Source organism: Cataglyphis hispanica, chromosome 4, assembly GCF_021464435.1.
Source record: "Cataglyphis hispanica isolate Lineage 1 chromosome 4, ULB_Chis1_1.0, whole genome shotgun sequence".
Lineage (NCBI taxonomy): Eukaryota > Metazoa > Arthropoda > Insecta > Hymenoptera > Formicidae > Cataglyphis > Cataglyphis hispanica.
Genome location: NC_065957.1, coordinates 8,063,242 through 8,088,005, shown reverse-complemented (window position 1 = coordinate 8,088,005; position 24,764 = coordinate 8,063,242). Strand labels below are relative to the sequence as shown.

Genomic DNA, 24,764 nt, shown 5'->3' with positions numbered 1-24,764 from the left:
ATTTTATAAATTCTAAAAAAGAGAACTATTTAAATAAACTAATTAAATAAAAACTTTTATAGTATATTAGTCTCTCTTGTTTAAACTATTCAAACAATGATCGAATCGAATTAATGCGTGTGCGGGATTTATAATAATTAATATAAAAATAATAATACTCACCCTTGGGTTGCTCCGCCGGTGCAGGATGCCTCTCCTAGGCCTCCTCCTCCTCTCAAATTGATTCACACGCACGATATTTTAAACGGCACTGCCGCACTTTTATTAAAAGATATTTCCGCACTTGTACGCGCGATACTTTAAACGACACTCCCGCACTTTCGCATACATGATCAAACCCCGTTTCACACGAAAAACGTACTGCGAGTCGACAAATAGTACTTTATTGCTTGAGCGTTACTGTGTGAATGATAACAAGGCTATAAGTCGTAAGACGTTAACTATAGCGCGCTAATGTTTACATAGTCAAGACCGAGTACCATGTTATGTTTTGATTATTCGTTGCCGAAATATTCTCCATACTCTGACATATATACAAACGAAACATTAAATTATATATGTATTTTAAATTATAAATCAATTATTAAATTATCAATTAATATATTACGCAGTTTATTGAATCGATGCTGACAATATTGTTACCTCTTTTTCGCGATGCTAATTGGTTATCTCGACGATGCACTGAACATTACTTTATATCAATAAAAGCTTGTCATAACTGAACGACGCATTTCATAGTTTAATTAAGATAGTTTTATTAAGTGTATAATTTTTATTTAATTTATTTTGAAAAAACGGAGAATTAAAGCTAATATGTAAATAATTATATACACATACAAAATAAATAGCGCGCGCTTATAGTATTCTAATAAAATATCAAAATTTTTATACATAAAAAATCTATATTGATGTGGTCTTTGTATATTAAAAATGAATAATGTTAAACATATATTAAAAAAGAACATATATAAAACATATATAAAAAAGAAACAAACAGGATAATATAATAATTTAATTGTAATTTATTTAGTTATTGTTGTGTCTTCTCATTCACATTTATTTAATTGAAAAATTTTTAATAACGCCTGACATATGTCTTTATTCTTTCCTATGAGCAATGGATAAAGGTTTTGTAAGAATTAGTTTCTTATATGTTGCTTCTGTCGTTTTTTAAGATCCACGAAGATGAATTGTAGAGCCCAAGGTATAATAAACGCACCATTTAATACTAGTAGAGAGACTTGATACAAATCAAAGCTATCAGTCCAATCCTTAATAAGTCCTACGACAATATATGCATGTTTAATTACATCATAGACGTATCAGCAATGATGTTACGCCTTTTTTATCTTACCTACAATAGCGCCGAAGACTATCGTAACTAAGCCACTAATAATTCCAAAGATACCATAAGCCGAGGCAAATTTTTCTATGCTGATATCTTCAATAATGACTAGAGGCTGCGAAACCAGCAGCCACGAACGCGCAATACCGATTAACGCTGTCATAATGAACGCACCCATAAGTGTATGCTCGTATAATAAAAAACCTACAAGTCGTAATTTTTTTTTATACGATACTTTTGGAAACTGAAAAATTTATTTATTATATTTGCTTAATCACGCGGAAAGATACTCACCTAATCTTGCGAATTGCGTGACAATCATAGCGCCGAAGAATAGATATTTCGCCTTTACGTCCACTATTAATGTAAAAACTGCTAATAAAACTTTCGATACAAGCTCAGCTATTCCACTAATCGTAATAGTTAAAGCAGCGTCGCGTTTAGTGTATCCAGCATCGGCCATTATAAGAGGAAGAAAAGAGGAGAAAGCGTAGTCGGCGGTGCACACAAAACTGACACCAAAACATAAGTTCAGGAAACCGCAATTCTTTACCAATGACATATCCAAGAGTTCTCTCAGAATTGTCTTGTACCTTCAAACAAAATAAAAGGATCTCTATTAAGAAATCCATTAGCCATGCTAATCAATCCTAAATTTTAAGGCCATATTGAATTATAAAAATTAATCATAAAAATAATTGTGAGAATTATGATCACTTTTTCTCCTCTTGTTTTTCCTCGGCGTTTTGTTTCGCGTTCTCTTTCTCCTCCTGAATTTCCTTATTCGTCTGTTCCTCCCAGCTTCTCTTTTCCAGATATTGTTGACGTATATCACTTAATGCACCAACGCTAGTCGCCAAATTCACCAAGCTAGATGCCGATAGAGCCGATATACGCTTCGCTAAACTTTCTCGCATAGATACTGATTTCGCTCTTTCGCGAATTCCACCCTCAATTTCAGAGATTGAAGCTACTCTCTGCGCCGAAGGCTAATTTACATGGTACGTAAATTGAAAAATAAAATATTGTTTAGAAATGCTGCAAATTAAATGACAAAATAACGCCAGTGGCTAATAAATTTTATGCTACCTTAAGCGTTTCAATTAATAAGGGCACTTCTGTGCCGCTTTCTTCCTTAAGACTATGAAGACTGCTCGATTTAGTCTTCGAAGATATATGGATAACATCAATGGTTGAACGACGATTCGACAGTGCTAATCTTTGAAATCTTTGTTCTTTTTCGCGCGCCTTTTCAGCGCGAACATCATTCATCTTTTTGGCGTGCCATTCTACGGGATGCATCAACGTCATGCCGACGATACCATTAAGACTTATCGCGCCCATAATCGCTGCGGTACCTAATACAAATCGCGCAAAACTAATAATTGTAATTTTTTAGAATTTTTCTATTTTTATTATAGAATCTTACCGCGAAAACCATACAGTGCCATCATCTTTTCGGTTAATGTTGGATAAATGATTCCACCCAACGCGATGATGACTTGCGCTGCGCTCATCACCTTCAAAATAAGAGAACATTTTTGGAAAAATTAAAAATTTTTTAATATATCTACATAAATTTAAGCACAAATTATGATTGACTTACTTTTGTTCTTTTTTTCACAAAATACGCATTAAAAACCGTATTGCAGATCGTAATAATTAGACCCAATCCAAAACCTTGTAAAAGATAAAGAAAAGCCAAATCGTATATATTTCTGACAAACGCCAACATGATATCTGATGTTGCGAAGAAGAGCGCTCCCATAAGTCCGACCGGTCTTGTAGAATATCTTTTCAACAATGTGTTGGTCAGCAAGCCTGCAAAAAATATTTTACTCTGTAGAATTTATGCAGAAATAAAAAAAAAAGTATTATGTTATTAATAACAATATAGTAATACTATAATATAAATAAAAAAATTTTTATTATAATAAGAATGTAGTTTTTTAAATTCTTAATGTAATTCTGTCTAATCAAAATAATCTTTTCTAATAATTGTAATTTCTAATATTTATAAAACAAAAACATAATCCGGCTGATAATAACAGCTGTGTGTCAAAGTGAGACAATTAACAATTAATAAATACGAATTATATAATGTAATGCAGTTATACTTGAATTATATAATTTCGAACTTATATTTTGTTTACATATGAATTGCAAATGTGCATCGACTCAAAGCTATAGTACATACAGAATCGATTTAATCCCCCGTACAAGGGCATTAGTGCTTGCAAATTTACAGCAAGTGCTAGTATAACTTAATACACTGACATCGTTATAAAGAACAAAAAGTCGCATCTTCTTCGAGAGTCGCTTAATCCCCTTATCGCAGATGTCAATGCACAGATGCAAATACAAACTTATTCTTTCAAGGAAGTCTTGAAAAATTCCTCTATTGCAAATGCATTATTGTAAATAATGCATTTGCAATAGAGGAATGCGTTTATTAAATTTATATATTAGTTTTAATGGCACGTAATTTTATAAATAATTTATTACATGTTTTCAAGTTTGAAGTGTTATAAAAACTTACTTGCAACGGAGAAGGTAATCATAAAGAAGGAATTGGAAAGACTTGATGCCATGCCCGCTTGTCCGGAAGCTTCGAGGAAATCTCCAAAAATTATGCCATATGACGATCCTGGACCCATTGTAGTAAACTAAAATAGCAAAAGTCACGTATCTATTACGTATGCCTATATAAAATCGTTCATTTTTGTATTGAAAAAGATTATGAAAATATATTTAAAAGCTCGTCCATATTATTTGCAGATGCAGTAATTTGTATTTCCAAAATTATGCTAAGCACTATTATATGTTTGTCATTATTACATGTTTATTATGATTACTAACAAAAATTAATATCATTGCCAATGCAATCATCCATCCCCAGCCGCCATCTGGAGCCAGATCTTCTAAAGTAATTTCATCCTCTTTATTCATTAGTTCTTCTATCTTTATAGTTGTGCTCTTCTTTTTATTTCCAATTGCGTTATCAATTGTAGGTGCATTTGTCATCGTGCTTATTGTTTTTGCCACTGTTATATTGTGTTTTCTTTCAATCTTGAAATAATAAATTTGAAATTTAATGCATGTATATAGTAATTAATTGTTTTCCTAATTTATTTGACTATATTTAAAAATATAAAAAAGATGTAAAAAATATTTAATAAAAAGTAAACATAAAAACAAAACTATATTTTTACATAAATATATTATATTCTATTTTAATTATTAAAATTATAATAAAATAAAATGTATGATAAAGAGATTGATATCTTACAGTCATAGTTTTCCGCAAAAGTATGTGTCAAATAAGAGATTTATTTTTTAATCTTTGGGTTAAAAACAGTTTCAATTATCTTACAAAGAGTGATGTTTGAATCCGGTTCAGATTTATATAATATTTCTGCGAATTTGAATTAATAACCGATTAAGTTAATCAAAGTTTAATCAGAATGATCCAAAGTTTCTAAAAAAAAATAAAAGTACCGAAAAAATATGTGAAAAAAATTCTATAATATTTTTTTTTTATTTTTATGCAAATTGAAATAAAAATTTCACGAAAATTAATCAATAATTAACGAGGAATGACAATATAATTTATAAAGCTGTATAAAGTGATCAAACATATTCCAATAATTGCACAGTACTTTAAATAATTAATATAACATGTAATTACAAAACTAGCTATTCAGAAAAATATTTTTACAAAATTATGTTTGTCTTCCCATTTTTGTTATCATTTTCTATATATAATAAGATATTATAAATCCTTCTCTTAAATAATATCAAACTAGTCAGACCAAACAATACTTCTACTGTTTTTATTATATTAAAGATAAGATTTAAGTATTTACCTAATAGAATTTGTCACTATAGATAAATAGGAGAAATAACAACGATTTTGATACACTTCCACGATAATCGAAGGTAGACTAGTATTCGACTAACTGGATTCGACTAACATGCCAAAGATTTCGAAGGCCCTCTTATCTATGCACAAGGCGCCATCATATTAAATCCATTCTTAGGCCAGAATGAAATATTACCACCTGTAATCATGAAATTGCACGAGAGAGAAGCTAAGAGTGTAAACAAAATATCTAATGTATTCTCTCTGATGCATAAAAAGCATCAATTAAACATAATGTAAGCCATTTTATAAAAAATAATAAAAAATGTTCTTTTTGATATATTTAATTAATTGAATTATTATTTAATTAAGATGAATAAAAATAATTTAATATTACGGTTATATTGCTGTAAAAAGTAATGGGCACTTGTAAATAATTTTTTTATAATATTTTTTATATATCTATTTGTTTGTATTATTTATGTAAATATATATATATATATATATATATATATATATATATATACAATGATAACAAAATACAAATTTAAAAAAATCATAAATATACACTACTCAAAGAAAAAATTGAGAACACTTTTCATCCTAAAAATTGAACTATTATCAAACCGCTGAAACTCGACAAAAAATCATTGTAAACAAAAAGTTAAAAAAGCATTTTGAAGCTTAAAATTTAATTTTAATATGCTTTCAGTAGTTTTTTAAAATTCTTTTATCTTTTGTACTTTAAAAAAGAACACATTATTTTATTCCTTAAAATTACATATTTTTGATACTCTGCATTATCTTAATTTTTTTATTGTCAGCGAATAGACTTCATCTCATCTCTTACGCATTTTGCTATCAACACGTGCGCATATGCATTCACACCGCGCGCGCGCGCGCACACACACGCACACACCATTTTTCTAAAATCCATAAAAATAAATTAAAAAATACAATGTACGCACTATTTAATATTAATAGAGAGATTTAATATATATTAAAGCTATTAGTTTAATTCTGAATAAATCCTGCAATAATGCGCACTCGCAATTATATTTTAGGTATCTCAAAAATAGAGTATCATTTTTAATTAGACCTTTTTTGTCTTATCTATGAACTCGAAGATTGTCGTAAATCGCCAATAATAACAAAAATTTTGTAAAGGCAACTTCTTTCTATACTGACATTTTCAATGATACAAAATGCTACAGTAAATTACAAATGTACAACATCGATAATCTTATTGTACATGCTTATAAACACATATGGTATCATTGAAACTACAATACTATAATATTAATTGTGATATTTTTATACATTATTTTAGAAAATTTGCGTAACAACTTGAAGAATACTCACCTATTCTTGCAAATTCCATGACGATCATGGCTGTAAGAAACTGGTATTTTGCTTTAATGTTTACTATTAATACAAAAACTGCGAGTAAAACTTTCGATTTTGCCTCAGCTATTTTACTAATTGTGACAGTCAACACAATATTGCGTTTAAAGACGTTGGCTTCAGAAGCTACAAGTTTACAATAGAAGCTGATATCTTAATGCATTACCATTGCCGACAAGAGCAGAAAATTGCGTTTATCTCGAGAATAACTTGATTATCACAGATGTCAATACAAAAAAGAAATGTCAATACAAAAAAGAAATGCAAACTTCTTTTCTTGAGGAAAATAATTCACACAAACTTTTATTGTGCAAATGCACTTCTTATAAAAGTAGTATTTTGTTTCTTAAAAAGATTAATAACAAGTATTCAATGCATTAATATCTTTCTTAAATTTTATAATTATAGAGAAAATTTTTTTTTCAAACATTTACCGCTAATAATAATTATAAAAAAGAAATTTGAAAGAAAGACGTATTCAAGCAATAAAACTTGTAAATAATTTTTTTATATAATCTATTTTTTATATAATCTATTTGCGAGTATTATTTATATATATAAATATAAAGTTGCAATATATATATATATATATATATATATATATATATATATATATACAATGATAAATCTTTTATGCAATATTAAATAAATTATTATTAAACCCGCATCAAACCAATAAAATTATTCACATATTATTAATATTGAAATTATATAATCTCTCTTTAATAAAAAAAATATCTTCATCGATATAAAAAATAATACGTAGCATTTAATTTTTTCCGTAATACCGATTCAATTAATCAATATTACGAAAAAAAGTCAATAATAAATTTTGATATTTTTAAATAATCGATCTTTTAGATGTCTTTTTCAATAGTGGATTAATTTTTACTTTTATAAAAATATTATTATAATAAATTACAGAAATAAATTATATTCTTATAAACCTAAACAATGTTTACCATATATACCTTCCATCTTTCGTAGTCATATAAATTAAGGCGCTGCTTGTATTATATTAACGAACATTATAATATATCATATGTAATATATCAATTAATTATATCTATCAAGTAATTGTATCTATTTTTCATAAAATATATATAGAGATTTTACATACTCTTTATACTAATAATATTAAAAATTTTTTGCAATTTTTTATAATCAGAATTCTTTCTCTCTCTTCTCTTTTTCTCACTCTAAATAAAAATAAAAAAAATATTAATATAAATTTAATATTATATAATTAAATGTAATATATAATATAATTCAATATAAATTATCTTTACATTAAATTATTATATTATTTATTATGTGTAACATTATATGTATAAACATTAATGTGAATTTAAATTTTATTATAATTATTGATATGTATTGATAAAAATAATTTTTTTTTTATACATCTAGCCTTATCATCTCATAAATATTATCTATACATATACATATATTATCTATACATATACTATTCATGTGCGCGGATATCGATAAAGCGGTCATCCAACGAAGGTCGGCCAGTGTTGCAAACGATTCGTCTGTAACTAGTAGACACGTGCATGAAACAATCACTTGCCAATTATATTAAATCGTGTTCAATCATTTATGTTGGCAAATTACAAAGATCTGTTCATTATTGAGCAAGAAAGAAAGGAGTAGCTAGATATATAAAGTGTAGCATAAAAGGTGACATAATAAATCGTATAAAACAATATAAATAATAAATATAAATATAAATATAATAAATATAAACAATAAAATTAATTTTATGATCAAAAATTTAAGTTTTAATATGTTATATATATATATATATATATATATATATATATATATATATATATATATATATTTATATAAAGTTTAACAAAATGACATATAAGTGATGACATAATTGTGTAAATCATGTTTATGATAAAACGAGATTTTATGTAAAGATACTTAATAAAAGATATAATTTTTATCATATTTATTGCACACACACAAACACACACACACACACACACACACACACACACACACACACACACACACACATATATATATATATATATATATATATATATATATATATATATATATACTTTGTATCTGTGTAACTTGTTCTCAATGTCTTATCTTTACGTCACATATAAATATGTTCTAGGTTTTATATATATATATATATATATATATATATATATATATATATAAAACCTAGAACATACTTATATGTGACTTAAAGATAAGACATTGAGAACAAGTTACACAGATACAAAAAAGTTAATATATTTTTCCATTGACGTTTCATGTGACATTCATGTGACATGTAAGGTAGATATTTTATTCATTCATCATGTCCACTGAATTTGATTGAATTAATCGATTGTGCCTTGCATGTTATGTAAACAAATGTTAATATAATCTTTTTTTGTTATTGCGTAACTTGCGTATTATGCATAAGATTATTTCTTGCTTCAGATCGCACGCTTCTCGTTCAATCGATCGTACATACATATTGATATAAAACTTTCCGTTATATAGATTGTCCAGTAGTACTTCTCTAATTGTAAGAGTGGAAGTGAAAACAAGTGTAGAAGTAAATTGCTGACATCACGACCAACGATTAGTCATCCCGAAACAAGAAGCCGTACAGTAGTGAGGCAAACGTATCTGATTAGTGATGAGCAAATGCTGTTCGATCGAAAAACGCTCATGTAATTTACAAATCATTGACAGAACATAGCTCTCAGTATATGTGTGCAGTGTGTTTTATCATCAATATTACTCTATGCAAAGCTGTATTAGAAGCGGTTTATTTGGAAAATGACAGAAAATATAAAGAAAGATGTTAAAAAACCTCCGGATGGTGGCTGGGGCTGGTTCGTTTGTCTTGGAAGCAGTTTAATTACGGTAAATTCTAGCAAAATTACTCTTGCTATTTTCTATTATGTCAAAGTTAATTAATTGTTCGCATTCTTAATAAAAATATATTAAAAAGAAAATAAATATATAAATATATAATAAAAAATTTTTAAATAATCTACATATTATTAGAGAAGAATATTATATAATGCATATATAAGAATAACGTATATATATATATATATATATATATATATATATATATATATATATATATATAAATTACTCTTGAATTATTCTCTCATAAAATAAGAGTGAAATAATAATATTAAAAAATATTATAAAAACTATTATTGTTACTTTTTTAAATTTTATGTTGCCACATTATATCAAATTAATATTTTATTGATAATATTTCACTTAAAAATATTTTGATTTATCTTACTGACAATATGATACGTAAACTGCAGCTTTCTTTGCGTTCTTTGGATCCATCTTTCGGGCTACTTTTCCAAGATCTGCTGTTGGACCTCGATGTGGATTCTACAGGGACGTCGATTATAATGAGCATTCTAGATGCTATTGTCAATTTTACAGGTAAATGCGACTTTATTATTCTCAATATCGAATCATATGTGATTCTTTGAAGTGTTAGATATTTTCCTCTTTTTCTTTCTCTTTCTCTTTTTCTTTTTTAAAACATTTTCAAAATTTTAAAATTCAAAAAAAGAAACTATATTTATTGAATCTTACTCATATGAATTTATAGGTTTTTTAGTTGGACCATTATTAAAAAAATTTTCTTATCAACAAGTCGCATTCTTTGGATCTTTACTCAGCTGCAGTGGCTTAATACTTACATCAAGGGCTAATAGTATGCTTTATATTATTTGTACCTACAGCATCTTAGGAGGTATAAAATAATTATTATATATAAATTATTTAATTTTGCATACAGAGAGTTTTGTTTACTAATAATTACATATTTCAATAATATTTCCACACATGTATTTTCTACAATTATTATTTATTTTAGGCCTTGGTACTGGCCTTGCGACAGCTTGTTCCTTCGTTGCACTGAATACATTTTTTGACAAAAAGCGTGGCCAAGCCGTTGGATTTTCCATGGCAGGAACTGCATTGGGAATGATGCTCGTGCCGCAGGTAAAAAATACATTTAAAAAAAAATGGAACAATAAATATCTCATAATCAATAATACATTGTACAGCTAATATATATGTTGCTGAAATTATATGGATTTCGTGGCACAACTCTTATCATGGGAGGATGGGCGTTGCATTCTGTAGTAGGATCATGTTTATTACGTCCACTTGAAGAACAATCATTGTCACTCCCAGTCGATGTAATTATATTTCAATCTAAAAAATATTAAATGATTTTAAGCGACATACATCAAATAACGTATATTTTATCAAATTTATTAATTTATTATATTTTCTCAAATTTTTATATTAATTAGGAAAAAAAATTAAATTACTGGAAAAAAAATGTTTAAATATATTCATGTATAGATGAACAATAATGTTGCTATAAAATTCTTCTTCAGGAAAAGACTGATAAAAAACGAGAAAACGAAGCTTTATTAATGAAAACAAATCCTACTGGATCACGGAGGATGTCGAACGGATCAACTTGGACCAAAGATCAAAAGACAGAAGACGAATCAAAACTATCATCTAAAAATGAATCGTTTATGAAGAAGATAAAAGCAACCTTTGACTTGGATCTTCTCAAGAATCCTACATACTTAAACGTCTCTCTAGGTTGCAGTCTTTATTACGTAGCCGAATCAAACTTTAAATTAATGATGCCTTTCTTTCTCTCGGGTATCGGTGAGTGCATTTCATTGTAAATCGTAATAAAAGCATACCGAAGCATAGCAAAGGATGTCTATTATTTCGTTGATGAGTAAGATATTTTTGTATTATGAACACTTGAAGATGTTGAAATTACAAGTTATTCACATAAATCTATGCCAATGCCACATTAGCACAATATTGTAGGGAGCTCGATGATTGAAAAACAAACATCCTCGCTATGGCACTGTTCGGAAATTACATAAACTGCTCGTAGGAATTTGACAATCAACAGGAATGACGAAAGCGGAAGTCGCCTTTTTCTTATCCTTGACTGCATTCGTTGACATCCTCGCCAGGCTATTGTTGCCGACACTTTTCGATAAATTTGGCTGGAAGAAACGCATGATCTTTTGGATATTCTGTCTCTTTCTTGGAATCACACGTTCTGGTAATTCTTCCAGATTAAATCCAATTAAATGTGCCATTATTAAATGTTGTATCATAATGCCATTACATTATTATTTATTTTTTAAGGGGGCATATCTGTTTGAAACCTCGAAAAATGAGTACATTTTCTAGATTTTTTGCAGTGCAACAAATTGATAAAAATTTTTATTTTTTATATAATATTAATACAATATTATTAACTAGTTAAATAAAAATTTTTTCTAAAGTTATGCTAATATTTGCAGAGCTCCTCCAATTATACGATAATATGAAAATGTTCGTTTATGATACTTGAAGTCAAAAATACAAGTTTTTTTTAATAAACATATCAATAGCTATCTGTTATCTAAACAGTTTGTCAAAATTTAAAAAAAAAAAATAGAAAAATCGCGGCGTGTTGAAAAAAAGTTTTCTTTTGTATGGTGTGCATGAAAATATAAATCTGCAAATATTCGCAATTTCAAAAAAAAAAAAAAACTATTTTTTAAACTAAAAATTTTTATTTAAGTACTTAATAATATTGTATTAATATCGTAAAAAAATAAAAAGTTTTTATCAAATCGTCGAGCTGCAAAAAATCTAGAAAATATACTTTTCAAGAATTCAAACGGATATGCTCTCTTAGTTATTAAAATATAATTTAATACACAAAGTTGTGAAAAATGAATAAGAAAATATAAAATTTTGTTATTACACAGTACTGGCAGAACAAACGGCAAAGATATCATTAATCACCATGTTCGTGATAGCGGGATTCTTGCGTGGCGCTACATTGGTAAATCTTAATCTCTGCATATCAGAATGTTGTACTTTGAAGAAGCTACCGAGTGCATTTGGAATGTATATGGTATTCAAGGGCTTGTGCGTGGTCACTATAAGTCCTTTAATCGGTATGTTGATACGATATTAAATATAATATTAAAATATATATTAAATATCTATTTAAATGACATTAAGCTCTAATTCGATTTTTATTTTCTCTTCAAAAGGATACATCAGAGATGTCAGCGACAGTTACAAGATCTGCATCCACATAATGACCGCTATTATACTTATTACTTTCATTATGTGGAGCATTGAATTTCTATATATTGCCTTTTGTAAACGACGATTTATTATAACCAAAAAATTACAAATGCAGATAACTGAGTAGAAATTTAAATGTAATAGTAATTATACGATAATTTTGAATGTATTTTTTACAAGCACGTTTAAATTTAACGCAACTGAAAAAGCACAAATATTAATAAAATTAATTAATTTTTTAATCATTTTTTTTTAATTGATAATTCTTGTATAATTAATGATTATCAAACACAATGATCAATTGTGCATGGATTAAAACTTTTGCAGTTATTAGTCTTTAAAAAAAAAATAATTTTTGTGCTTTAAATCGCGAAAAATATTTTCGCGACAACTTCATAATTTATAATTGCACTGATATCGTCTTATCTACAGTCAATGTTACTTTATATTTTCGTAGGTGCAACGAACTTGTTTCTCATATTTTTATCCAAAAGTAGAACTTTTTCTTGTCCAGCTGAATTATTATTTTACAAATAAAATATCTTGTTTGTGGCTTTTTTTGAAGAAATTTCAAATTTGTAAAAGAGCTTTTAAACAAGAAAAGTAATTTGTGTGTATATAATAAATTTGATATATTCTACAGACAATCCATATACCTTTTTAGACATCTATTTTTATTTGTGTTTTTATTAAAATTGCTCCGTGTGTTTGACGTAACATATACGTATACATACATGTATATATTCTCATTCGTGTCATTGCACTTATCGCGAGATAATGAGGCGCGTTGATAAATATGCGCCAAATGTGTGCAAAGAATTGGCTGATAAATAAATACACCAAGAGCTGCGCGTGCACTCGCGCTCGCGAACAAAGACGCAGTTACCACTTATTACGAACGATCAACGTTTGGATGAAGTTGCAGAGCCGGTTTTTATCGTTCAAACTCTTCTTCGAGCCAGTCTCAGAGCGTCCGCTGCTCGTGTCAGAACATATATTCCTAGCTTTCACGTGCAAAACATTTATATCGCTTTAAGAATGTGTATTTTAAACACGTGCTCGGCATTTAAATGAATTAAAAATTAAACGCGCGAGAGTGCTGCTCGTTTAAATCAACATAATTATGAAAAATTTTGGATTTTGTCCAATTAAATTATAATTATTTAATTATATATTTTTCAATAACGTTAATTTGTTAATACAGACTTGACAAACATCTTCGTTAAACATCTGCGCTTGATTGTATAACAAGCAAGTTTACGAGTTTTCGTAAGAGAAAATTAGAACGTCTGAATTATTAGTAGGTATAAAAAAGTTAAGCTGTTCTGACGAAGGGCAAACAAAAGAAATGAAACAAGTTATTATACGAAATTATGAGCAATACTGAGCTATTTAAGTAAGAAGTAATCAAACTAACAATATATTAAATTCGAAGAATATATTTTTTTTTGTCCCGATTATTTTAATTATTTTATTATAATTATTATTTAAATAAAAAATGACACAACTTTAACGATTTGTGAAAGTTGTCACTATCTTTTATTGTTATAAATACATTCGCAGTTTTTATCGCAGAATCAATTGAGTTAAATTGAACGAATTGCTCGTTTTCATTGCTTCTACTTTAATATCACTTTATTAATCACTACGTTGAATTAATACAACACATACACACACACACACACACACACACACACACACACACACACACACACACACATATATATATATATATATATTTATTTATTTATTATATTTATATAAATTTATTATTTATGTATTATAAATTTATTACTTGACTATACATTTTATTTAATTTATAATATTTTATTGTATTAATTAAGCTTTCACTTTCAAATACATAAATATATTTTTTTTAATTACGGAATCTGTGATAAGCAACATCTGTTTCTTAAAGAAATATCAAATATAAAAAGTCAGCAATTAAATACGAATACTTTTGTGGACTCTCGCCGGAAATGTAAATGCAATGAAATTGTGAGGTGAATCGAAGTGTGAGAAGAATCTTATCTCATACCCAGCAGAAAGATATTATAACTCGTATCTTATCGGACATTAATCCAAACTTAATATCGTACGTCGAGAGAGGACAATTAAGTCTACATTTTATCATGAGTACGAGCGCAGAATACAACTGAAAAATTCTAAGAATTGCATACTCTCATGAAGCACTTGTAAAAGAGTGATCAATACGATTGACAGAATGGCACGTGACAAAACAGACGAAGGCTGGGCATGGGCTATTGTTGTCGGTGTAACTGTTATCAATGTAAGCCACTCTTTCTTTTGCTATTGTTGTAAGAAATTCAAAGCGATTAATATGCATTAATATAAAACGATTTAACTTCCACGCATGTAATCTTTATTTTAATTAAAAATCATTTAATTTTTCTCCTCTTTCTTACTCTAACAAAAAGTTGAAAAAGTTGCAGTCTCTAAAAAATTATTTTAAGAAATACTCTAAAATTAGATTTTAAGACAATAGCATGCTTGTGTATACTTATATTTATATCTTCGTCATTATATTAAAAAAATATTTACAAAAATTTTAAAAATAGTTTTTGCAAAACTGATTGCAATTAATTTTATCAGTTAGCCGTGCTGCCGGTGCAACAGTGTTTCGGACTTATTTTTGCGGAACGTTTTACAAGTCTCGGTATCACCGCGACGCAAACAAGCCTAATTCTTCATCTTAATGGGACAATAACGTGCAGTCTAGGCCTGATAAGCGGTCCAATGATGAAGAGATTCGCCTTTCGTCAGGTCGCATATTTCGGCGGTCTGACGATCGTTCTTGGAATCTGCACCGCTGCTTTCGCCATATCTCTTCCGACTCTTATTATCACTTACTGCGTTATTATCGGTAAGTAACTTGTGTTGCAGTATAATCACTGGAGTCAGATAACATGCTTGATAATTTGTGCTGAATACCACAGAAACTTAGAGACTTTTGCTCTATCTTCTCAGTGGTGCTCAAACAAAAGCAGCATTACAGTTGTCAACTGAGCTTTAATAATTGCAATTATTTCAACAATAATTTAATTACATTTGCAAAATTACAACATCACCAAAATTTACGATCGATATTTTTATATAATTGGCCGACATTATTATAATCGTACATCTCGTATATTTTTGACAGGTATCGGGCAAGGAATTGTTTTTTTATCGACAAGCTTAGCTCTGAACACGTATTTTCGCAAGAAGCGCAACGTAGCTATGGGTTTTTCGGTTACAATGACCGGTTTGGGTCCAATCTTGATGCCCCTTTTGATAGATGTGCTTCTCGAGAATTATGCCACCACCGGCACTCTTTTGATCCTTGCTGGGATTGCCACACATTCTTTTATCGGTGCATCGTTATTAAGACCATTTGAAAAGCAGAAAGAGGTGAGTTAAAGGTATGCGAGAAAAAGCACGATCTTATATCCGATTCTCTCCATTCTTTCTTTTTATATCTTTCAGTCATCAAATTGTATATTACATCAACAATATAAAAAATATAGCATATTTGGAAGGTTTCTTCCATTTTTAACAGATTATTCTGATAGATAAAACTACTGATATATTGAAGGAAGAAAAGATTTGGGGAAAAACAGAAGCTTCGTGTGCTGAAAACGAGGCAAACAAACAAGACGACATTGTTCAATGTCGATTATTAAATGAAGAAGATGCCGAAAAGGAAAAACAATTGAATCATTGTTTGGAAAATAGTAAAGCAAAAATGAATAAAAATGGAAGAACCTCATTTCTCAAAAACATTGCCACGAATTTGGATCTCGATCTTCTTCGTGACAGTCGTTACACAGCCATAGTATTAGGTAAATAGATATACCGAATTCATAAAAGTTTTACTAGAGTAGAATTAGAATTGTCATACGTAATACACGCGCGTACACTTGAAAATTAGGTATGAGTGTCTCGTTGGTGGCGGAAACGAATTTCAACGTGATGATACCTTTCGTCCTGGCCGAATTGGCGAATCTCAACCGAACGTCGATAGCTATGGTGATGTCGATCCAGGCTGCCGCGGACATCACAGGGCGACTTTGCGTGCCACTGTTGGCACAAAAAGCTGGCTGGACGTGCAGGAACCTTTATGTGATATCCCTGCTGGGATCGATCCTTGGAAGGACTAGTACGTACCGCCACATACAGTATACGAACTCAAGGAATCTCTTCACGACCGCGATCTTTGGGGTGGGTTGATAGTTGATTAAACATAATAATAATATAATAATTGATACGATCCAAATCGCGTTAATCATATTATATTTATGAGTTATTAAAAAGTAGTTTTTTATAAAAATCTATGATATAATATATACTATGAAACGTCTATAATACAATTTTAATAATCAAATTATTATATTTATTTGAGAAAATCAATTTTTAAATTCTCAGCTTTATGTATATTTTTTGTAATGAAATTAATGTTATTTTTTTTTTGACAGTTCTATCGACATGGGGTAATTCCTACATCATCGTGATCGGAGTATCTCTGATCGTCGGATTGGCAAAGGGAACCAAGGCTGTCTTCCAAGCTCTAATTATTCCCGATTACGTACCATTGGAGAAGTTGCCGTCGGCATCCGGTATTCAGATGGTCTGTAACGGCATCCTGTCTATTATTGTGGGACCAATTATTGGTAAAGAGAGATTTCAAATGTGCAATAAAAATTCTTTTAATGTTCCTCGTTTAATTTAAATTTTAGTAACTAAACAAAACAATGTCATATTACATTAATGTTCCATATTTTAATTACAATTAAATATTTTTAGGTTTAGTGCATGATTTAACGGATAATTACGTAGGTGCGCTATATTTTACATCACTTCTCAGCTTGTCCTGTGTCTTCTTGTGGTCTATAAGTGGACTTTGGACCCCTGGTAAGAATAATTTAAGATTGACTCAACAAAATCCAGAAGACAATATTCATCAAAATGTTTGAAATTCATTTGATAACGGTTTAGCATTTTATGACTGCAAAATTTAGACTATAAGTATAAAGATATAAAATATAGAAAAAGATATAAAATATAGAAAATAATATAAATATAAATAAACTATTGTGTGATATAACTTAATAATATATGTATATGTTATTATAAAAGAATATTTAATTTCATTTTATTTTATGAAATTTTTTTATGATTTTATGAAATCTCATTTTATGAAACTTCTAGTATAGAAACAACTTATATGAAATTATTAATTTTATTGATAAATGTTTTAAAAATTTAATCTTTTTTTTCTTTTACAATCATTAGTAATTTTATAAAATTATCATTGATTTTTATAAAAGTAAAGACATTAATATAATATATATATTGCTTTGATTTTATAAAATCAATTAGTGTATTTAACACTTCAAATTTCAAATATGCTAAATTAAATATTTCATCGATGTAGAATAAATAATTTAATCAAATCACTATCGATTATAAAAATATTGATTAATCAATTTTATTGTATGTACAATATGTCGTATATAAGCAAAATTCTGAATGTATTTTATTACCAAAGATAACTTTAATTTAAAAAATAACTCGTATAATTTTTTAATATAAAATGAAACAATTACATGTAAATTTCTATGCGGGCATTGATTATTCTTATTAATGAATAATAATTCGATATACGTAACAAAAGTTCACTGAGTGCAAGTATAAGCAATATGCATATGTGTATGCATAAATATGTTAGCATTTTCGAATATGCATATAAATGACCCATCACACTTAAATGCATATCATTTTTTCTATTCGATCTTCTCTATTCGTCTTTTTTCTTATCTTTCTTATAACACTGATAGAATAATCTAATAAAATCTCAATTATTATTGCTAAGTACATTTTTGTGTCATTTATTTGTATTTTTATATTTGAAAATATAAATATACATACATTAATAATATATATATATATATATATATATATATATATATATATATATATAATATTTTATAATAATTTAATTGTACACAATAATAAAAAAACGTATAATAATAAAATCGTTTTATTTTATGCTAACAAAATATTTTGTTAATTGCTTGTAAAAGTTTCGCTATAATAATTTGCAATTACTAATTCATAAAGTAATCAATTAATATGAATAATAAATATAAATATATATTATATGTTTCCGTAAATTGCATTTTTCCAATAAATCACATATCTTATTTGTAACTATACATATGTATATGTAATATTAGATCCTACACATGTATGTTATGTCTATATATGTGTGACATTGATATTTTGACAGGTTCATCTGATGAAAGATTTCTTATTGTATCTCTGATAATTTATTAAATACTCATAGATGGCGATCAGATTAGATTACCTTAAGCTTGGATGTTTTTTTATCTGTTGCGAAAATGTGCGTCAACATCAGTGTAGCTTCTATCATAACGAAAGACGCAATACTGTGATCGGAAAACATATATTGTAATCTTTAGTTTTTCGTGCTTTTTTTTGCGTTAGTCAGTGTTAAACCAATTAAATATGTGCGCCAATTCATAGAAGAAGAAAAATACTAGATCTTAACGCAATTGCTTATTATTAAATTGTATAACATTTTGTTACTGCCCAAATTTCTTTGTGTTATAAATATTGAAATTGTATATATTAGATATTTGAGACTATAAACTCTTTCAGTGGAAATAAAATATTGTATAATATTAGTAAGTAATTAGTAAAAAGTTTATTTGTTTGTTGTAAGTAAAATAAGATTAATTCTGACGTTTACGTCACCTTCGGATGACACACATTCATACATGAGCGTCAAATAATGATTACGATCAATGCAGATAAAATCGTTTGACGCAACTAAGATTACAAAATCGCAAGTCATGTTTATTTTAAAAATCGATATAAAATAATTAATTTATTACAACAAATGATGCAAATGTATTATTTAATTAAATGTATTGCAAGTAATTGTAAGCAATAATAATACTTGTTAAATGAAAAAATTACTATATATATAATAACTAATAACAAAAATATATATTAAACTATATATGTAATAACTAATGACATAAATGTATACTAAATATTAAAAATATTAGATAACATTCATTTAATAAAGCAAATTTTTAGTGTTCTCTGCACAGTCTCTTCCCATAATACTCTTTGGATAAGTAATTTGAGTTATTTTAAAAATTTCTACAAAACTTTATTCCGGTGTATAATTTAATTTTACATTAATTTGTAAAATGTCTACAAAAGTGCCACCGGATGGAGGATGGGGATGGATTATTGTTCTTGCCGGTGCATTAAATGGCGTAAGTTACCAACACCATGCACATTTTGTAACACGACAAAAATATAATAGAGATGTGACAAAAATAATAATACGATAAAAAGTATAATGTTTGTCAACAAGCTTAAATTGCTTTTCTTTTAAAGTCGAAACAAAGATTAAGTTGAATAAAAACTCTTCATAGATATCGACTATACCGATTATCCAAATATTCGGATTGATATACAAAGATTATTTCGCCAAGCTTAATATGAATGCGACAGATATCTCAATTATAATCAATGTAAATTTGGCATTTGGTATGATGTTCGGAATGATTAATGGGGCCCTTTTGAAAACCTTTGGATACCAGAAAGTAGCGATAGCTGGAAGTGTAATGTACACAGTAGGGGTAATGTTGACAGCATTCGCCAATACCTTTACTTTCTTTCTTATTTGTTACGGAATGTTAACATGTAAGTAAAAGAATTTTTCGACAAGCACATTGTTATAATAATGTCTTTTATATGTGTATACATATTAAATATATATATATAAAACAAATATTAAGTTTAAATATTATAATAATCGCTTCTAATAATTATTTAAAAACTTATCTTTATATTATGTTGCAAACAATTTAGACATAAACAATCATTAAAATGACTTTTAGATTTAAAGCAAACATCAAATTTTTCAAGATTTTTGTATAGATACGTATGTATATATGTTTAAAATAAATTATCTTGATTTTATTTATATATTTTTTTTAATAGCTATTGGTTTGGGTATGTCAATGTCTGGATTTTCTCTGGCAATTAATACTTATTTCACTACAAGACGAAATCGAGCTATGGCCTTGGCAGTAACTATCACCGGACTAGGCCCAATTCTTATGCCTCAAGTAGCATCCTTCTTACTTGCATTCTACGGTGTACAGGTATTTTATAAATTATGTCTTACTGAAAAAAATTCAATAACATATTCAAAGGAAAAATATTCTTTCTTTATATTTCCTTGATGTGTAAGATTATTATGCCAAATGTAAAAGAGAATCGAAACTGACAATCGTAATTGACAAGTCAACTCTATTGAGGAGAAAGAGATGTTGTGTATTTACGTTCGCTTAAGATTTTTTGTTTTATCCCCACTTTCGTTGGACTATGCCGATCGTAAAATATAATAGTAATTGCTTATCTATGTGGGTCAGCGTGGACGTCTGTTTATATCTTCCTTACATCAGCTGTAGTTAATGTTAAAGTGACCGCAATATTGTACGCACAAATAAATTCGTATGTGTCATTCTATAATTTAATATTTAATAAACTATGTAATTAGTGAAATCTATTTCTTTCTTCCTCTCTAATTTTTAATCGCGATTTATCCAAGTATACAAATTATAATTATTGACAAATAATTGTAAAAACGATTTATTATAAGCAACATTTATTATAAAAGGCGTATTGAAAATATATGCAATTTAAAAAATATAATATTAAACAGGAAACCGTCTTGATACTTGGCGCTTACAGTCTTCATTCGATGATAGGCGCATTGCTGCTAGAACCAGTTAAATGGCACATGAAAAGAATACCCATCTGCTTAGAGACAATTCCTGAAAATTCTAAAATTTTAAGCAATAATGAAGAAGGTATTCAATTGCTAATTAAAAATATACTTAAGAAATTGTTTCTTATAATGTATAATAATTGCGTGATTATTTACAGATATATCGACCCATAATGAAGCTAAAGAAGATGAAACTAATATATATTCTTCGAGACTGACGTTGGACAGCTCTCAGAGGAAAAGGAAAACGACTATATCAAGTATTGATCACGATGTCGAAGTTGGAAGCATTTACGGGTTTGATATCCCTTTATCTACACAGGTTTCTATAGATAAAACAAGTATGTAACCTGGAATTTAGTGTACATATAATTATATAATTTGAATTTAATAATTAATTATTAATTTAAAAATTGTACAAAACATTAAATAAAAAAGAAATATTAATATATCATATTTATTTTAGTGTATAATGCAAATGACACGGAGAAGTCAATAATTAAAGGAGCGTCAATGACAAATTTAGATGATAGCCGTAAATGTTCAAAATATTCATTTAACTCAGGTAAATATATCCATGATTAAAAGTTTGTGGTCTTTTGGAAACATAAGAAATAGTGAAATAAAAAATTCAGAACTGTAACTAAATATCATAAAAATTTAACGTGTAGAATACAATTAAGCATGATACACAAAACATTGTGATTATCCACAATATAATGAAAATATGTTTAGTATTTTAATAAAATTGTATATATTTTTATTTTAGCAAAAAGTGTGCAAAGTATAAATCTCGGTAGTAGCATAAAAATTTTTGACGAATCTATATTGGTAACGAAAAAATTGACTTTCATCGATAATAGAGTAAATAAAAGTGTAAATCAGAACATTATGGAAAAGAATTCGCTATTAGAAAAAGAGAACAGTCAGACAAAGGTGTCAGACAAAGAAAATTATGATAAAGACAAGTAAGTATAAAAAAAACCATTTTCTATTTATTATTATAATATATGTGTATGAAAATATAATATAAATATTTAATAACATAACATTATCTTATTAAAGTGAAATGCTTTTAAAGTGTAACTATATAGTGGCAAAAAACTTAATAAAATATATAGCAATTACATTGCAGAGATGAATCCGCCACCTCCCGATATTTTCGTCGGATAGCTAATCTTTACGATTTTGATCTTCTACGCGATCCAACTTACATAAATATTATGTTGGGAATGTCGATAGCGATTTTTGCCGAGATAAACTTTTCCATGCTGACGCCGTTTATTCTCGCTGATATGGGAATGACAAGGATAGAAATTGCCAATATCATGAGCGTCATCGCGATAGTCGATCTCGTTGGCAGAGGCGTCTCACCGTATCTGGGAGAGTGGCTACGTCAGCCATCTAGGATAATGTATATGCTTAGCCTGTTTCTTCTGATAATTAGCAGAACCGGTAAGGTATATTAATTATTTTCTACTATCAATAATTTTGATCTGGAAAAAAAAAATGTAATATAAAAGTAAAAAAGTAGAAATTATACAATACATAACAGAGACAAATTTATTTCTATTTATTTTTGACACAGCACTAATTTTTACAAAGAGTTTCCTTTCCGTACTAATTGTTGCAATGGGTTTGGGATTAGCGAAAGGAATTCGCTCAGTGTATATGACTTTAGTGGTACCCAGCTACGTTCCCATCCATAAGTTACCCAGCGCTTCCGGAATACAGATGTTAACCAACGGAGTGATCCTTACGTGTGCTGGTCCAACACTAGGTACTACAATAACATTACATTTACTTATTATCTCATTATTAATTCTCAATAATATATTTTTTATACACGTATAATTTATATAAAATATTATGTGCTGAGAGAAAAAAAAAGAGAAAGAGAAAGAAATTTAAATAGATTTTAGATTTACATGAAGAATTGATTTGTTATAGGTTTAATACGAGATAGTACAGGAAACTACACAATTTGTATTATACTAATTAATTTTGTGACCATCATCACGTTATTTATGTGGACAATAGAGATATTACTTGTACGGAGGAAGTCTGCACGGCGGAAGTCAAAATTAACCGAAATATCTTAAAATACATATAATGTACAAAATAATTTTATTTATATAAATAAATCATTTTCAACATATCTACATTGTGACTAAATTCTGACCTTGATAAAAAAAAATTAATAAAAGGTATAGTAAATCAAATAAAAATTTATTAAAAATTATTTATAAAAAATTATTTATAAAAAATTTATTAAAAATTTTTAATAACATTTTCCCGAGCGTTTCCTGAGCGACTTATTAAATTTTCTCAATCGCAATTAAGGTCGTGTCCTTGTTCGACATCATTTACCATAGAAATGAATCCAATTAGAACACTAATCTTCTCGAGACGACTCGGGTCTTTAAAGACAGACAACAGCAATAGACAATGGAACACCTTTCCCATTATTTTCCAACGGAAACTCTCACGTCTTGTGTGATCTTTCTGAAGAGATTTGAAAAGGAAGTTCGAAGGTCAATGAAATGTAGATAATGTTGCATCAAGCCAGCTGATCTGTTCAACAATGTTGGAGATTCTTCTTTTCTCGCGTCAAATCTTTACTCGTTGTAAATGCAACATCTTTTTCATGACATGCAAGAGTTATGATCTACGCGCGATATCACTTAATTTTCTCTTGACGTGTGATGACTTGAGAAAAGCAATACGCAGAAGTACTTTGATTTCTCTCCCGCATTAAAATTATATATTTCCTGTAATGTGAAAAAAAAAACAACGTATGTAAAATATTTTTGTCAAATATATTTAGTATTCAAATATTATTCCTTTCATATAAGATTCTTTACTTGAAACAAATAAAAAAAAAAAATAATCCTGAAATTCGCAAAATCCCCTTTCACCATACAATCGGAAGAAGATGACTTGCGTGATATGCATACATGTATATCACGTACGAACGTATATTTAGTTGCAGCAATGCTCAAATAGTCGTGACACTTTTTGGCGGAAGTCCAACTTTACGAAATCGACGAAAGTGATGATCGAACGTGATTGGCAAATGCATAAAGGACACATTCAAATAACCGTAAACGCGACTGTATTTCAAAATAACCGCACCTGCAATTTTCTAAAATCAAAATGAGAAAGTTTGTGCAAGTTTTAAGTAA

At 28.2% G+C, this 24,764-nt stretch overlaps 4 protein-coding genes across 8 annotated transcripts; 3 read left to right on the top strand and 1 right to left on the bottom strand.

Moving 5' to 3' along the window:
- Window positions 1–1,015: 1,015 nt before the first annotated feature.
- On the bottom strand, window positions 1,016–5,257 carry LOC126848970 (monocarboxylate transporter 9). Its single transcript, XM_050590388.1, has 11 exons — window positions 5,212–5,257; window positions 4,635–4,760; window positions 4,205–4,414; window positions 3,885–4,011; window positions 2,952–3,166; window positions 2,775–2,865; window positions 2,435–2,703; window positions 2,063–2,334; window positions 1,640–1,938; window positions 1,355–1,549; window positions 1,016–1,282 (listed from the first exon to the last, which is right to left on the bottom strand). Exons 2-11 carry the CDS (start codon window positions 4,638–4,640, stop codon window positions 1,140–1,142), a joined length of 1,827 nt encoding a protein of 608 aa, XP_050446345.1. The 5' UTR covers window positions 4,641–4,760; window positions 5,212–5,257; the 3' UTR covers window positions 1,016–1,139.
- Window positions 5,258–8,126: 2,869 nt separating this feature from the next.
- Window positions 8,127–12,995, top strand: LOC126848987 (monocarboxylate transporter 3-like). 2 transcript variants are annotated; one of them, XM_050590417.1, is made up of 10 exons: window positions 8,127–8,294; window positions 9,129–9,497; window positions 9,920–10,046; window positions 10,219–10,362; window positions 10,486–10,613; window positions 10,679–10,813; window positions 11,018–11,303; window positions 11,563–11,718; window positions 12,416–12,607; window positions 12,707–12,995. In XM_050590417.1, exons 2-10 carry the CDS (start codon window positions 9,411–9,413, stop codon window positions 12,868–12,870), a joined length of 1,419 nt encoding a protein of 472 aa, XP_050446374.1. In that variant the 5' UTR covers window positions 8,127–8,294; window positions 9,129–9,410; the 3' UTR covers window positions 12,871–12,995. The 2 variants fall into 2 exon arrangements, with proteins under 2 accessions (XP_050446374.1, XP_050446375.1); XM_050590418.1 differs by having other exon boundaries at window positions 9,066–9,497.
- Window positions 12,996–13,432: 437 nt separating this feature from the next.
- Window positions 13,433–17,925, top strand: LOC126848984 (monocarboxylate transporter 9-like). 4 transcript variants are annotated; one of them, XM_050590413.1, is made up of 8 exons: window positions 13,433–14,043; window positions 14,662–15,033; window positions 15,361–15,627; window positions 15,907–16,154; window positions 16,303–16,585; window positions 16,675–16,902; window positions 17,219–17,413; window positions 17,547–17,925. In XM_050590413.1, exons 2-8 carry the CDS (start codon window positions 15,000–15,002, stop codon window positions 17,714–17,716), a joined length of 1,425 nt encoding a protein of 474 aa, XP_050446370.1. In that variant the 5' UTR covers window positions 13,433–14,043; window positions 14,662–14,999; the 3' UTR covers window positions 17,717–17,925. The 4 variants fall into 4 exon arrangements, with proteins under 4 accessions (XP_050446370.1, XP_050446368.1, XP_050446369.1 ...); XM_050590411.1 differs by having other exon boundaries at window positions 15,357–15,627; window positions 17,547–17,922; XM_050590412.1 differs by having other exon boundaries at window positions 15,357–15,627; window positions 16,339–16,585; window positions 17,547–17,921.
- Window positions 17,926–18,927: 1,002 nt separating this feature from the next.
- Window positions 18,928–23,741, top strand: LOC126848971 (monocarboxylate transporter 13-like). The gene is made up of 11 exons (XM_050590389.1): window positions 18,928–19,450; window positions 19,869–20,053; window positions 20,216–20,486; window positions 20,787–20,950; window positions 21,514–21,661; window positions 21,738–21,920; window positions 22,046–22,144; window positions 22,349–22,547; window positions 22,715–23,034; window positions 23,168–23,359; window positions 23,530–23,741. The coding sequence occupies exons 2-11, from the start codon at window positions 19,985–19,987 to the stop codon at window positions 23,679–23,681; spliced, it is 1,797 nt and encodes a 598-aa protein (XP_050446346.1). The 5' UTR covers window positions 18,928–19,450; window positions 19,869–19,984; the 3' UTR covers window positions 23,682–23,741.
- The last annotated feature ends 1,023 nt before the right edge of the window (window positions 23,742–24,764 follow it).

Bases quoted from the DNA above. Each gene is read 5' to 3' on its own strand.
- LOC126848970 (XM_050590388.1), bottom strand. The intron at 2,704-2,774 runs GTAAGATTCTAT...GATTTGTATTAG, and splicing joins GGCACTGTATGGTTTTCGCG to GTACCGCAGCGATTATGGGC. The intron at 1,283-1,354 runs GTAAGATAAAAA...ATATTGTCGTAG, and splicing joins AGTCTTCGGCGCTATTGTAG to GACTTATTAAGGATTGGACT.
- LOC126848987 (XM_050590417.1), top strand. From the start codon at position 9,411: ATGACAGAAAATATAAAGAAAGATGTTAAAAAACCTCCGGATGGTGGC. The intron at 10,363-10,485 runs GTATAAAATAAT...TATTTATTTTAG, and splicing joins TACCTACAGCATCTTAGGAG to GCCTTGGTACTGGCCTTGCG. The intron at 11,719-12,415 runs GTAATTCTTCCA...GTTATTACACAG, and splicing joins TCTTGGAATCACACGTTCTG to TACTGGCAGAACAAACGGCA.
- LOC126848971 (XM_050590389.1), top strand. From the start codon at position 19,985: ATGTCTACAAAAGTGCCACCGGATGGAGGATGGGGATGGATTATTGTT. The intron at 20,054-20,215 runs GTAAGTTACCAA...AACTCTTCATAG, and splicing joins TTGCCGGTGCATTAAATGGC to ATATCGACTATACCGATTAT. The intron at 20,951-21,513 runs GTATTTTATAAA...AATATTAAACAG, and splicing joins TTGCATTCTACGGTGTACAG to GAAACCGTCTTGATACTTGG.
- LOC126848984 (XM_050590411.1), top strand. From the start codon at position 14,968: ATGGCACGTGACAAAACAGACGAAGGCTGGGCATGGGCTATTGTTGTC. The intron at 15,034-15,356 runs GTAAGCCACTCT...TAATTTTATCAG, and splicing joins TCGGTGTAACTGTTATCAAT to TTAGCCGTGCTGCCGGTGCA. The intron at 16,155-16,302 runs GTGAGTTAAAGG...CATTTTTAACAG, and splicing joins CATTTGAAAAGCAGAAAGAG to ATTATTCTGATAGATAAAAC.